Below are 15,776 nucleotides of genomic sequence, written 5' to 3' on the forward strand. Positions count from 1 at the left end.
TATCGGGTCTTCTAGTTTTTCATATTGCTGAGGGATGACTCAGGGAAACTGACAAGGCTCTATTTAATCATTTTGGAGACTGAACAGCCCCTCCGCAGTATACAGGTGGTAATGAAAGGAGTGGAAGGCTGCCAATGTATCCTCCTCTTTGGCAACACTAGTAGCATCGATAAGGAGGATGTCCATTACAAAGGCTTTTTCGTATTATACTCAAAGTTGACAAGCTAAATGAGGGCTCAGTTATTCCCCTGAGCAAAAAATGCATTTTTTAATTTATTAGGGAAACATATGCCTTATTGGTACCTAACGTCCTTATTTATCTGCAAAGCGCAGTAAGTGTCCTAAGGTTTGGATGTGTAGGGGATGCACCTGTTCCTCTTCTTTCAAGTCCAACTCCAGCTTTTCACTATGTTGTACTCAAAGTTGGCCGCTTTGCTTACACAGTTACTCCCAAGGACTGCTTTGAAGATATTTCAAAAGGTACCCACCGGGGTCCCTTGTGTGTCAGTATCTTAAAAATAATTAGATATGTGGGTAGTATGTTAATTTCTGAGAACTGGGTCTCCCAATAGTGATGGATGAAAGGTCCATCTCTTACTACCCCTGGGAGCTTCCGGAGCTCCGAAAGTGGAATTGGGTCAATATTGGTTTGGTTAGTTAGTTGTGTCAGGGCAAAGGAAAGAAATATATATTCTATTCTTCTCTCAGTCTTAAAAGTTAGCAAGCTTGCAAACAGATTTGCTTTCGTTAAGGCTATTGCTGTCGCTTTCCCCACACTCTTATTTCTGGCGTGGTCTGTGAAGTTCTTTTCTAGTGAGGGCAATGCAACTTCAAAAAAGCCTGTGACTTTTTTCTGGACTTGCCGCTTGAGTGCATGGGCAGGGCGGCACTGGTGTGAAGTATTTATTTAGTCCCAAGATGCTAATAATTTCCCTGGTCCGGCTGTGATTGCAGACTTGCACCTTCCTTAGTTCCGCCAAGCTGGCATGTTCCTATCCAGCATTACAGAGGCAGTTGTCTTGGAGGACTCCCAGGTCACAAACAAGGGGGCCTTGTGTATCTGTGGGAGTTCCTGGGTAAAGTTGTGCAAGGCTTGTGGTAACCGTGCTATAATGTTGGGTCATGTTGGTCCATATAGAGCTAAGTCTAACCTGCTTCCATAAGTGTATGGGCTCTACCAGATGTTATAAAGACAGAGGGCTAATAACACTCCTCCGTCGAAGTGTACACGTGGGTTATAGCCCATCAGGTAGCCACCTGGGTTTTCCTTTCATCTCTTCAGGGCCCCCTGTGCCTAAATGCCCATGTGGACGATTCCAGGGGCTCTTTATGGAAGGTGCAGTCCTAATTAACTGTTTATGGAAGGTGCAGTCCTAATTAACTGGAGCCCTCACATTTGACGTGGGTCCCAGCTCCCTCTTTCTTACTGTCACTTGTTATGCCAAGTCCCAACAAAGTCTCTAGAAGAAGACCTTAGCCTCGGATGTGGACGGCTTATTTAAAGTCCTTACGCCCTTAGGTACACTCCAGCCTTGGATGGGTGACCACACCGATGGGGAAGGGCCAGACTCGCTGCATCTCAAACTGTTCCAACTGAAACTGAGGCACTCCCCTCGCCACATGTCAGTGCTGGTATCTCTGAAGTGAGTCCCGGCTGTGGGCTCTGAGTCTCAAAGCAATCGGGCTGACGCGTCCAATGACACCATCAGTCTCAGTGCTCCCATGTCAGCACTGACATCTTGAAATACACGTAGCTTTGGGCGCGGCAACTTACACCACCTCTTAAGGACGAGAAGGTCCATCTCCTACAGGGACTGTGCTTTGACATGACACAGCGGCTCATATCCATTGTGGAGACCCAAATTCAGCTGTCAACAGAGAGTGTCTCTTGCTCCCTGCAGGTCTTGAACAAGGGGTTTCTCTAGGTTGTGGCCATCTTGGGCTGCACTTAGGCTCTGCCCCGGTTCTGCTGAATTTTAACAAGGAATCGGTTTTTATTGCAGTATGTACTGGATCTGATTAAAAAAAACATAACATCTTTAATTCAAATATGTGCAGTAACAGTCGTAATGAGGGCAAAAAGACCACACAAACTTCTGAATATAGCACACATTTTCCCCTTTTGGCTAAAATATCTTGCTGGATTAAACCACACAGATTGACTCAGGTCTACGCCTACCGGCTGAGGCAACATGTGAAGGTCAGAATTTTCTTAAACACGTGGGTTGCTGATCCTAAGAATGGAACTGGCAGGAGTTTTAAAGATATACTCTTGTTTTCTACGTTGCTAAATGTGCAGGCAATTGCAACAGAGGCTAGTAGGTGCAACTGGCTATAGCAGCAAGAAAAGCTGCTTACTCTACAGTTGACAAAGGGCCCCCTGGGTCAAACACTTTCTTAACATGCAAAAGGCAGGAACAAGCTGGTCAGTGGAGTAGGGAGATGGTGGCAGATTGAACCAACTTTACACTGGTGACATGTTCATTAGGGGGTAGGGGCCCGGCCCCTTTGATTTCAGGCATATGAAACTTACAATCTAACACATATAGGGGGTGATTCTAATCCTGTCGGGCGGCAGAGGCCGCCCGCCAGAATTCCGCCCCCATAATACCGCTCCGCGGTCAGAAGACCGCGGAGGGTATTATGAGTTTTTCCCTGGGCTGGCGGGCGGTCTCCAAAAGACCGCCCGCCAGCCCAGGGAAAAACTCCCTTCCCACGAGGATGCCGGCTCGTAATCGAGCCGGCGGAGTGGGAAGGTGCGACGGGTGCAGTAGCACCCGTCGCGTATTTCAGTGTCTGCAAGGCAGACACTGAAATACCTTGCGGGGCCCTCTTACGGGGGCCCCTGCCGTGCCCATGCCATTGGCATGGGCACGGCAGGGGCCCCCAGGGGCCCCGCGACCCCCCCTACCGCCATCCTGTTCATGGCGGCTTTCCCGCCATGAACAGGATGGCGGTAGGGGGGGTCAGAATCCCCCATGGCGGCGCAGCAAGCTGCGCCGCCATGGGGGATTCTGAGGGCAGCGGTAAACCGGCGGGAGACCGCCGGTTTACCCTTTCTGACCGCGGCCAAAGCGCCGCGGTCAGAATGCCCTGCGGGGCACCGCCGGCCTGTCGGCGGTGCTCCCGCCGACCCTCGCCCCGGCGGTCGAAGACCGCCGGGGTTAGAATCAGGGCCATAATTGCCAGGCTCCCTCATTTTACCTACAAGCATCACTGGCCAGCGAGGCAATATTGGGGTGAAAATTGTACGTGTGTAAATCTTAGAGCTTACCTTTTTACAGCCCTTTTGATAAAAATGCTGCAGGAGCGCCACCGTCATTCAGATGAAATTTAGTCTCACAGGGCATAGTATACTGAAGCCCTCGTGATCCTGTCTGGTCCCACGTCATTCATTCAGTGAGAAACGTCTGTTACGTTGAAGGCTCTCGAGTGTTTAAAAGATAAGACATTGCTTGTTTTGACTGTGTTGTGAAACCTACACTAAATGCCGCTGCATAACGCACTTTATTAACAGATTAACCAATATCTGTAATTAGTGTTTCTTGCTTCTCAGGGAAATTCATTGGCAAGAACAAGTAGGTGACACAAGTGGTGTTTTAAATGACTAAATATTAGTGAGGCACTGCAAGCCTTAAAACGCCTTTCCTATTTTATAATACTGTATTTTATATTATTATATTTCTTTTACCAATTGTCATGAGATGCAGTTGTTCTGAAGTACAGTAATTAATCAGTGCCACATTCTGGGAGGTTGCAACAGATGTATAAATATAGTGAAATTAATGCATGTTTGTCAACTCTGCTTGAAATTGTTGTTGTGCCATACGCTAAAGTGCAGTTTCTTATCATATTACAGCCATTCCTGGGCAAATAGGAGCCTAATCAGCATTGTGCATTGGATTCGGTACTTGCTTATCTGTTATTAGGAACAGACTCCTTTCCAGAAACGTGGTCTTACAATAGTACTGTTCTGGGTAAAAACGTCACCTTCCCCGTGGCTTAACCCTTCTTTTAAGAGTTATCTCCCATGTTTTGCTTGCTCCCTCAGTGTATTTCACCCTGGTTCCTTATGTCCCTCCATTTTTAAATGTCACCAGCCGCCACTGCAACTTCTGTCTCCTAATGATGATGATGCTCTGTTATCTTTCCTCAGAACAAACGTTTTACGGAGTACATGTCAACCCACCTTGTATTTTCTGCAGAAATAGGTGGTGGAGTTATTGAAAAGACACCAAACTACCCTGCCAAAATGACGAGTTTCATAGAACCAACTGGAGTGCAGCATTTAAGTCGCAGACATCTTGCTACTGAACATGAAACAAACAATGAATTAAACACTTCAGTAGCACAGGAGCTATCAGCTCAATAAAAAAAAGTCCTTAATTTATTAACATTCTCAGCAACAAGTAAATGAAATATAGCCAGTGCGCACAGATCTAAAACTGGGTCCACTCAAATGTAATATTACTGCATTGCCGGGTGCCTGAAGTTGTAACTGTGAAATATACATTTAGACACATCTGAGTTAGTTAACACAATTAGCCATGAACTCTGCCTGGAAAATGCATTATTGTGCATAAAGAGGACTCACACCAAACCTTAGCTCTGAGCAGCAATCTTAGCTTTGGAATATTCACGCTAGCTTCAATATACATTTTTTTAAAGGCTGTGATTTCAGGACTTCAGCAGGTACATAACTTTATTGCTCAGTCTAGATATTACCTATATCCTTTGTAATGTCTTCCATATCTTGTGTGTTTTTGAGATACATGGGCCACACATGTCCATCAAAATATCCTGGTGGATCTGGAGGCACATAGACTCTGGTACTAGAAAAAAAGCATATGTTTAAAATAAACTTTAATGCTTTTAAATATCACTTCATCATTGTTGTAGATACCCTGAATCTCTTTATCATAAGCATCACGATGAACACTTAGGTGTAGTAATTCATATATAGCATAATGAATGAGTGCGCAGTGATATCTTTTTACTAACAATTGTGAGGTAGAGACCATAACTCTCAGTGACTCCTTTTCACCCAATCATTTTGAATTTCACGTCTATTATAAATGCATAATTTTTGATGGTCCAACACATTTTTTCTCAAATTGCAATAAACGGTTCTGGTCCACAGTCCACAGGACAAACAACTAAAAATATATATGAAAAACTTGAAAAACATTGGCTGAGGGAGCCAAACGTTATGTGGGAAAGGCACACCAAAATAAAACTAGGCAAGAATTTCCCAGCATGGAATTGATTCCCACCGGTACCGTATGCAATCAGTTGACTTAATCTACAGACCATGTTTTTGAATGATGTGAATTTGTAGAAGTGTTTTAAAATAATGGAAGGAAAATGTATTTAAATACTGCCCGATATGCAGAATTTATTGTCCTGGATCCACATTTCAAATTCTACATAGCACAATACAGCAGCATGGACATCCAGAAAAAGGGTTAAGTGGTCATCGGAACTGAGAATCCTCCCAAAAGCTGTAGGTCAAAGACACGGACTATGCACATTTACACCATCTTCAGCCACTCAAAGGTAACAGTGGTGGGCTGGTTCCCCACATTCACAAGGATATGCAAATCAAATAGGGACGGAGTGTGCTTTTTTTGAAGAGCTTCTTTGGAGGATTAGGGCGGGGAAAACTACTCCCCCCATAGATGTTTAGATCAGCATTGGATTTATAAATCTTAGAGTGGCAACATACCAACCAAGGACATGGATGTCCATACCCAGAGTCTGGATTGGTTTAGATTCCTATAGATGGCAGAAACACTCACATCTCTAACGAGAAACACACTGCAAGCAAGAAACCTTCCACAACTTTCCCATCACAAGTGAAGATACCAAAAGGAGGGAAACATGCAATGACCAGAAAGGAAATAAAAGACTCTTATGCTTGTAACTACCCCACTCTCTTCCTTCTCACATTATAGACAGCTGGCATGAAGGCTGTCATGGTTCATCATGTACTCCCTGCTCTGTGGAATGTCCCACTCCTAAAGCATGAGGTTCTGTTGTGAGGCATCCCCCAGTACCATCACTCTCAATATAAACGGTAGATGCCCTTAGACCATTTCTCTGTGAATGGAGGACTTTTTAAGTACCTACAGTGGAGACAGTTTCTACAGGACCAATGTCTGCAAGATATTTCAAACATACCCACTGACAAGGAAGACATCCTGTCTTTGCCTCTGATCTAGGGTTGCATTTCACAAGCCTCATAGCAGAACACCACTAATGATTGTCTTGTAACTCAATCTAAGACAGCCATCAAAGGAGGACTGAATCATTCTCCCCACCCCTGCTATGAATTTGGGAGACTATCATAGTGGCCCCCAGAAGGATGACACCTGGATTCAGCCCAGATATTTCTTATTTAGCTAGCACTATAACACACAGGGATGTTGCAACCTAAGGTGTAACTTTGTAAATGCTGTAACTGCATTGACAATAAATCCTTTCTTAGTTCATTTTTATACATAATTTCTACATGGACTTTGATTCTTGAAGTAGTTCGACCCACTGTCTTGGATTTCTACATTTGCATTTTAATTGTATTTCTGAAAATATGAGAGAGACCTGGGGTCTCAATGAATTTACCTGGGGAACATACTTACTCTTCACTGCCCAAACAAAGTTAGCTAACTGACCTGACCACAAAACTTTGGAATGATCTTTCTATTACTTTTTGTGGCACTTACAACAAAATTTGCTTAAAACAATTGGAAACCTGTCTCTTTAGATCTGCTTAGCCAATGCTCACATATTCCCATTGTGGCTTCTTCTACTTTCTGCAGCACAAGAATGTCTGTTTTTGCTAGCTGTCACACTTTACAAGTCTACCTCTCCATTAATTCATTATTAACACATTCATTCGGTAACCATATGACATATTACTTAGTATACATCCTTGGGGATGAATTGGATGACTTGGGGAAGCCTATTTAGAAGTAGATCTAAATCAGAAGCATAGACTATAGGACAGATACATTTAACGGTCCTAACAATGAGTCAACACCTTGATTTTACAACCTATAAGGTACAGCAACAAGGCATATTGTTGTGAGACATACCCCGGGCCTAGTGTAAGTAGAAAAGTGCTGTAATTTATGCCCTGTATATACTTTGTAAAATGCATGCTTCCAGGCCTATACTCACCTCTATATGTGCATGACATGGAGTGCAGACAGGGCATAAACATAGACTATGCACAGGCTGCACCTATCAACAGTCTATTAATATGAAATGCACATACATATCTTTGGTGGAGGGACATTAAGGTATGCTATAAGGTAAACATATTAACCCGTGTTTACAAAAAAACAATAACATAAAACACACTAATCCTGAATGAGGGCACAGAATACTGCGATTTACTGAAGCAGACATGCATGAGAATAACGTATTCACTGAAAACTGACAGATCAAGGAGCCAGTACTACATTTGCACAGGAAAGCAGTAGCAAAGGTATAAAGAGCATAGGGGATACAATACAAAAAGGGAGAAAGAATGACCAACAACAGCCCTTAAACGTTTATGGGGACTCCAGGACATGAATGCATGGTGTAGCATTCAAGGAGGCTAAGCAATGTCTGTAGAGTTTAGCTGCTGACCTTAAGTAATACGTTTCTATAGTGCTCCAATACCCTCACATTATCAGGCTTCCAAGGGCACCAGCAGGTTCTTATTATTAGTTTTTTCATGGAACATCTTAGTTGCATTTTCCACTGCCGAAAAAACAGTGTACGCATGATAAAACGGGAACCTTTGTATTCAGTGATTTCACTTCACTCGCCACACTACATTCACTATAACTTGCATCTTCTCCATGCCCTGTGTTATTATAAAGGATGTCATTTGAGATGTCATAAGTGTTATTATAAATGCTATGATTTCACATGGTATAAGTGATATAATATGGAAGGGTATAACCAGTGCGTGGAAAAGGTTCTAGTTATAGTTGGTGTAGTGTGACAAGTGCAGTGACAACACTGGATATGTAGGTGCACAAGTTACAGTAATTTGAAGGCAGTGTATAAATTATAAATTTAAGTTCTAACAATAGCTTTAGAATTTCTAATGCTTGTGTATTTTAAGTTGGGTTTGTATAGAAAGTTTTCCTAACAAGAACATATCCCTAAGCTTTAGTTTTTTTTTCATTGAATTTTAATGTTTTTTAGTTTTAAAAATGTTCTTTTTGAAATGTTAAAGTTTACTTTCGTGGAGTGTATTGTCATTAGGTGGAGTTGCTACAGTAGAGTGGAGGACAGTGTTGTAAAGTGTATGGTAATGGAGTAAAGTGTTGTAGAATGGTTTGGAATAGAGTAGAATGAGGTACAGTGGAATGGGGTACAGTAGAGTGAAGTACCGCAGAATGGAGTGTTGTGAAGTAGAGTGCTGTACAGTGGAACAGCGTATAGTGAAGTGGTGAAGACTGGAGTGGCATAGAGTGTTGTGGGGTAGAATGTAACAGCGTACAAAAAAGTAGCGTACTGTGAAGTGTCAGACTGGAATTCCATACAGTGGACTGTACTAACGTACAGTATCAGCAGAGAGACAAGTGGAGTCATGTAGAGTGGAATTCAGTGGATTAGCATAGAGTTTAGCGGCGTATAGTGGAGTGACAGAGTGGTGTTGTGTAGAGTGTAAATGTAATAGATTGGAGAGAAATAAAGTGGAATTGGCATAGAGCAGAGTGGTATGGAGTGTGTTAAATGAAATAGACGTAGTGTGAAAGTATGCAAACAGATGTAGATATAATGTGGCAGAAATATACATTAGGAGATGTAAAAGGCAATTTTGGTAGTATGTGTGAATAGTGTAAATATTGTTAAAGTTATACGTTTTAAAAACTTAGTTATATATGGTGGAGCCCTAGGTGTGCGGGCACTGACAGACTTTCTGCATATGGCATGGGGTTGGCCAGCCTTGACAGTATACTGAGGCATGGTCATCCCCCGGCTTGGGAAAGTGACAGGTATACATATAGAGAGCACAGTGCGACACTGTCTAGTATAACTGATTCTCAGCCCGGAGGGGAGTAAGGTATTCTACAAATCTGTATGCTAGGACTTGTACTAGCGAGTAGACGGATCATTATTCAATGGGTATTGGATGGCAGTCCCCGCAGGGCCCTACATATAAACTGTGGAGCAGGGACATGGGAGAATGGGCTCTGGAGGAAGAACGCTAGATGCCGGAGATCAGGACTGACAACAAAAAGTAGGAGGATTGTTTTGCTTGGGCAGGAACTGATGGCCCAGATCAAGGACCCTGGCTCATATGGATACGGCTTGATGGTTCAGGAGGATCCTGAGACTAGTCGCCTAATACAGTGTAAGGATATCCCGGCATCTGGAATGCTGGATGGAGAAAGGGATCGACTGTGTTGCGTGGATGCACCAACACTGTACAAATTATATGTATTTTGAATGTTGCTCTGTCTATTGGTTATGTAACCTTGCTGCACTGTTACAGCAAGGTAAAAGAGCAGACATGTATTTTTTAATCACACTATTAATGCATTGCACGAACTGTGTTTTGCTGCCTTCTAATTAAGGGTCTTACATATAGTTAAGTAGTAGTTTTCATTGTCGTTCACTACCTATTACCACTTTATTAAAGTGGTAATAGATAGGGAAATGTATTTATAATTTTCAGTATATTTTAATATATATTTTATAGCAGTGTATGGAGAACTGCACATTTTTTTAAGTAGCGCCGTACTCTGTAGGTATTACTGTGCTACTCCATAGACATTTTTTGTACATATTTAAATATGGTAAAAATACCAAATTTGTAAAATATAGTGCAGTACTGTATTTTGAATTTAACACAAATTTATTTAAATATATATTAAAGTGATGTTGTACTCCAGAGGCAGTACCACGGTACTCTGTACATTTAAAAAAAAAAATATGAAAACTTATAAATATTTTTCTCTGCCTATTATCAATTTGCTAAAGTGGTAATAGGTAGGGGGTAAAAAAGAAAAAAAAAATAACTATTACCCAGAAATGAAGAAAACGCAGAACATATCAAAACTGCACCTAAAATCAACATTAACTTTTGTAAAGGCAGTCATTAGCCAATCAGCTAATGACTTGTCATCACTGTGTACTGCGATACTTCTGCTAAATACCACGACAACAGATATTACTAAGTTAAAAAACCTTGTAACTTAAAAAGACTTACCCCACTTACCTATAGTACCCAAAAGGATAACCTGGTACGGTAATGTCTAATCCTTCCAAATGTCATGTAAATCTGTTAAGCCGCTTTGCTACTACGCTCAATACAAAAAGTCTATGTAAAACGCATTGGGGTTACAACTTGGCCCCCCCCCTTTTTTCTTTGCACCCCTTGAACAGTCCCCACAAAACATTTCATCATTCGCCTATGTAGAGGGAAGACTAGGGGCCTGATTACAACTTTGGAGGAGGGGTTAATCCATCCCAAAAGTGACGGTAAAGTGACGGATATACCACCAGCCGTATTACGAGTCCATTATATCCTATGGAACTCGTAATACGGCTGGTGGTATATCCGTCACTTTACCGTCACTTTTGGGGCGGATTAACACCTCCTCCAAAGTTGTAATCAGGCCCTAGGTCTGGAAAGACTATAACTCGCCACTCTACCATGCAATGTATTTAGATAAACAATATGACTTGCAATGTCATGAGTGTTATGAATGCTATACTTTTTGATGGCATATGTGATGTAATATGAAAGGGTATACGCAGTGCATAAAGAAGGAGTGAGTTAGTAAATGTAGTGTGGCTAATGAGCACAATACACTGTGTATGTAGCTGCTTGAGTTATAATTTAAAGGTGTTACATAAATGATAAATTAAGGTATAACTTTAGAATATCTAATGTTTGATGTAATTTAAGTTTGCTTTGTACAGACATAATAAATAAAGTAATAGTAATGTAAAGGTGGTGTGTCAATGATAAATTTAAGGTATAACTATAACTTCAGAATTTGTAATTTAGTTTAGTTTAAGTTTGGTTGAATAGAAAGAATAAGTCAAGTTTTATTCACAATATCAAAAGTTTAAACTTCGTTTTTTTAATTGAATTGAATTTTTTTTTTTAAATACTTTTTTTTTTTAATTGAAGAGTCCAGTGTCGTCAAGTGGAGTGCTGTACATAGTGTGGGGTAGAGTGGAGAGGTATAGAGTGGCATGTCCTACAGTTGCATAGACTAAAATAGAATGCTGATGATCTGCATAAACAGGAATACATTATTCTACAGTGGAGTGCTATAGAGTGGAGTATAGTGTGATTGAGTAGAGGGGCGCAGCCTGTCATTGAGTGGAGTACCGTGTCATTGAGCGGCATACATTGGACTGGTATACAGTGGAGCAGCATACAATGCAGTGGTGTAGAGGAGTGTGGTAGAGCGGAGTGGAGTGGCGCACAATGGAAAAGCATACAGTGAAGTGGTGTAGAGGGGAGTGCCATAGAGTGCAATAGAGTAAAGCAGAGTGGCAGAGTGTGGTGGTGCACAAAAGAATAGCGTAACGTAGTGTAGAGAGGAACAGCCTAGAGTGGGTTGGTGTAGAGGGGAGCTGCGCATAGTGGAATAGCACAGCGTAAGTGGAGTGGCATACAGCTGAGTGGAGTTGATCAGTGTAGAGTAAAGCAGCATATATTGGAACAGTGTAGAGTGGAGTGACATGGAGTGGTGTAGAGTGGAATGGTGTAGAGTGGAATAGCATACACTGAAGTGTTGTAGAGTGTAGTGGAGTAAGGCAGAGTGGAGTGGGGTATAGTGGAGTGGAGTTGCGTAGAATGCAATAGAGTAAAGTACAGTGGCAGAGTGGACTGAGGTACTATGTAGTGGTGCACACTGGAACAGCATAGAGTGGAGCAGTGTAAAGCAGAGTGGCATATAGTGGAACAGCATAGAATGGAGTGATGTACAGACAATATACCGTAAAGTGGAGTGGCGTAGACTGGAGTAGTGTAGAGTGGAATGGCGTAGAGTGGAATAGCTTATGCTGAAGTGTTGTAGAGTGCAGTGGGGTAAAGTGGAGAGTAGCAGACTGTAGTGGCATACAGGACTGTAGAGTAGAGTGGAGTGGCGTAGAGTGGAATAGCATACAGTGGAGTGACAAAGAGGAATAGCATATTTTGGAGTGGCGTAGAGTGGAGTAAGGTAGAGAGGAGTGAAGTGAGGTAGAGTGGAGTTGTATAAAGTGGTATTGCATACAGTGGAGTGGCGCAGATTACAATGTGGGGTACTTTGTAGTGATGTACAGTAGAAGGGAGTACAGTTGCGTACAGTGAAGTGGCATAGGGTGAAGTGACATACAGTGAAGTGGCGCAGAGTGGAATAGCGTATAGTGGAGTGGAATAGTGTAGAATGGACTAAGTTCGACTGGAGTAGCATACATAGGAGTGGGAGAGAGTGGAATAGCGTACACAGGACTGGCATAGAGTGAAGTGGCAGAGTGGAATGGCATACAGTGAAGTGGCATACAGTGGGAGTGGCATAAAGTAGACTGGCGTTCAGTGGGGAGTTGTAGAGTCGAGAGGCGTAGAGTGGAGCGACATACAGTGGCATAGGGTACAGTGGAGGGGCATTCAATCGAATGGCATAGACTGGTGTTTCATAGAATGGAGTGGAGCAGAGTATAATAGTATAGAGTAGACAGATGTAGAGAGAAGTGGTAGAGAGGAGTTTCATAGAGTGGAACAGAGTGGAGTGGGGTAGACTGAAGTGGCAAAGACTGGAGTAGGGTAGAGTAGAGTGGCCTAGAGTGGAATACCATACACTGGAGTGATGTTGAGTGCAGTGGGGTACAGCGGAGTGCAGTAGTGTGTAGTGGTATGCAGTGTTATAGCGAAGAGTAGAGTGGCATAGAGTGGTGTGAGGTATAGCGGTGTTCAGTGAAAAAGTGTACAGTAGAGTATCATAGACAGAAGTGGCACAGAGTAGAGTATTTTTGAGTGGAAGGGCATAGAGTAGAGTGGCGCAGAGTGGAATGGCGTACAGTGAAGTAAAGTGGATTGACAGAGTGGAAGTGGCATAGAGTGGGAGTGGCACAAAGTGGGGATAGGGTGTACATTGGAGTGGCGTAGAGTGGAATGGTGTAGGGAGGAGTTGAGTACAGTGGAATAACAGAGTGGAGTGGCGTACACTGGAGTAGAGTAGAGTGGAGTGGGTTGGAGTGGTCTAGCACAGAGTGGATTGGCACAGAGTGAAGTGACACAGAGTAAAGTGGTGTAGAGTGGAGTGGTGTAGAGTTGAGTGGGGTAGACTGGAATGGGGAAGCGTAGAGAGTCATACAGTGGAGTAGAGTACACTGGGATGGTGTAGAGTGGAATAGCATATAGTGGAGTGGCATACAGTGGAGTGGCATACAGTGGAGTGGCTTAGAGTGGAATAGCGCAAAGTGGATTGAAATACAGTGAAGTACAATGGTATAGTAGAGTTGCATATAGTGGAGTGGCGTATAGTGGGGCGGCGTAGATTGGAGCTGTGTAGAATGCAGTGGTGTAGCGTGGAGTAGAGTTGAGAGGCATAGGGGAGAGAGCGGAATAGGAAAGCGGGGTAAAGGAACGCAGGGTAGAGTGGGGAGGCACAGAGTGGCTTTGGGTCGAGAGAAGAGGCAATGAGTGGAACAGCATACAGTGGAGTAGTGTAAAGTGGAAATTGCGAAGATTGGAATGGCACAGAGTGTACTGGCCTAGAGTGGAGTAGTGTAGAGTGGAGTCAGGCAGCGTGGAGAGGCTAAGAGTGGAGAGGCCAAGAGTGGAGTACCACAGAATAGCATACAGTGGAGTGGCACAGAGTGAAGGGCCATACAGAGGAGATGAGTGGAGTGGCATATAGTGGAGTGGTATAGAGTGGAGTGGGGTAGACTGGAGTGGCAAAGAGTGGAGGGGTGAGGAGTGGAGGGTGAAGAGTGGAGTGGCGAAGAGTGGAGTGGCGAAGAGTGGAGTGGCGTAAATGGGAATAAAGTGGAGTGTAGTGGTGTAGAGTGGAGTGAGTTAGAGAGTAGTGGCGTACAGAGGAATAGTGTACAGTGGAGTAGCATACAGTGGAACAGCATAGAGTGGAGTGGCATATACTAAAGTGACGTACAGTGGAGTGGCATAGAGTGGAGTGGAACAGAGTGAGATAGCTTAGGGTGGAGTGGCATGGGAAAAAGAGGAGTGAGGGATAGAGAGGAGTGAGGAACAGTGTAGTGGCATACAGTGGAATAGCGTGGACTGGCGTAGAGCGCAACAGCATAAAGTGGAGTGGCACACAGTGGAATAGCATAGAGTGGAGTAGCGTAGCGTGGAGTGCCACAGAGGGGAGTGGGATGGGTTGTGGTAGAGTGGCGAGGTATAGGAACAGCATAGAGTAGATTGGCGTAGAGTGAATTGGGGTAGAGTGGAGTGGCATAGAGTGGAGTTCTGCACAGTGTAACAGTGTATAAGGTAGTGGCATAGAGTGGAGTGGTATCAAATGAGAAGATCACATCACATAGAGGAATAGAACGCACAACGCAATTGAGCAAGCTAAGACATTGAGAATTGAGAAGGGCATAAGAAACGATTTCCACAAAAGACCTCCCACTCCCCAGCTTGTAAATTGATTTGTTACATTTGATCCCCAACCCGGCATGAAAACAGCGAAATTTAAACTAATTCCATTGGTGCAGACATTGGCCAATGTTACTGTTACACATGTTCCTCTTTTTTTTTTTTACTCTTCTTCACTTTAAGGTTAATCTATAAAAATAAAAATAAATCATGTTATCTGCTCCCCATAATTTTTTCAACTAAACGCAACAATTTGACACTTGAGACAAAATAATGCTACCCTAACAAGAACTGCAACTGAGATCAACAACAGATCAATTTGCAGTGACATAAAGTAGTGAATATCGTACAAATGTTAGAACGCTGTATTAAAAACTATGTAATAGTATGAACACCAAACGCTGAAGCACAATGTATTGTAATAATCGCTAAACAAGACAAGATTTGTAAAGTAAACTAAACAAAAAACCAACAATAAACAGATTTATGAAGAAAAAAAATTGAGAAAAAAATAGAGTGGAGTGGCATAGAGTGTAAAAGCGCACAGTGGAGTGTGATACAGTGGAGTGGCATACAGCGGAAAAGTGTTGAGTGGCACAGAGTGCAGTAGCACACAGTGGGATAGTGTAGAGGCATAGAGTGGAGTGGCATTGAGTGAAGTGGCGTGGAGTGACAGAGTGTAACAGCGCTCAGTGGAGTGGTGTACAGTGGAGTGACCTAGAATGTGCTATGGTACAATGAAGTGGCTTACAGTGGAAAAGCGTAGAGTGGAGTTAGCATAGAGTAGACTGGCATGGAGTGGAAAAGTATTCAGAAGAGTGGCATGCATTGGAGCGGTGTAAAGTGGAGTGTCGTAGAGCGGAATAGTGTACAGTCGAGTGGCGTAGAGTAGAGTTGCATACAGCAGAATAGCATAGAGTAGAGTGGAGTAAAATAAACTGCAGTAGACTGAAGTGGTGTAGAGTGGAACAGTGTAGTGGTGTAGAGTGGAGCGGCATACTCTGAAATGGTGTGGCATACAGTGAAGTGGTGTAGAGTGGAACAGTGTAGAATAGATTTGTGTGCAGTAAAGCTGTGTACAGTAGAATAGCACAGAGTGGAGTGGCATAGGGTGAAGTGGCGCAGGGTTAAATAATGTACAGCGGAGGGGCGTGGTATAGAGTGGAGTGAGGTACAGGGTCGCGGCGTTCAGTGAATTAGCGTGGAGTGG

At 43.1% G+C, this 15,776-nt stretch overlaps 1 protein-coding gene across 11 annotated transcripts in view; it reads right to left on the minus strand.

Annotated features, from left to right (window-relative positions):
- The window catches only part of NMRK1 (nicotinamide riboside kinase 1), a 290,988-nt gene that overhangs the window by 125,542 nt on the left and 149,670 nt on the right, over positions 1-15,776 (minus strand). For all 11 annotated transcript variants that reach the window (XM_069229279.1, XM_069229255.1, XM_069229302.1 and 8 more), the window contains one exon: positions 4,726-4,832. In XM_069229279.1, coding sequence (XP_069085380.1) covers positions 4,726-4,832 — 107 coding nt within the window. The remainder of the gene's footprint in view (positions 1-4,725; positions 4,833-15,776) is intronic.

This window comes from Pleurodeles waltl, chromosome 1_1 (genome assembly GCF_031143425.1).
Source record: "Pleurodeles waltl isolate 20211129_DDA chromosome 1_1, aPleWal1.hap1.20221129, whole genome shotgun sequence".
Taxonomy (NCBI): domain Eukaryota; kingdom Metazoa; phylum Chordata; class Amphibia; order Caudata; family Salamandridae; genus Pleurodeles; species Pleurodeles waltl.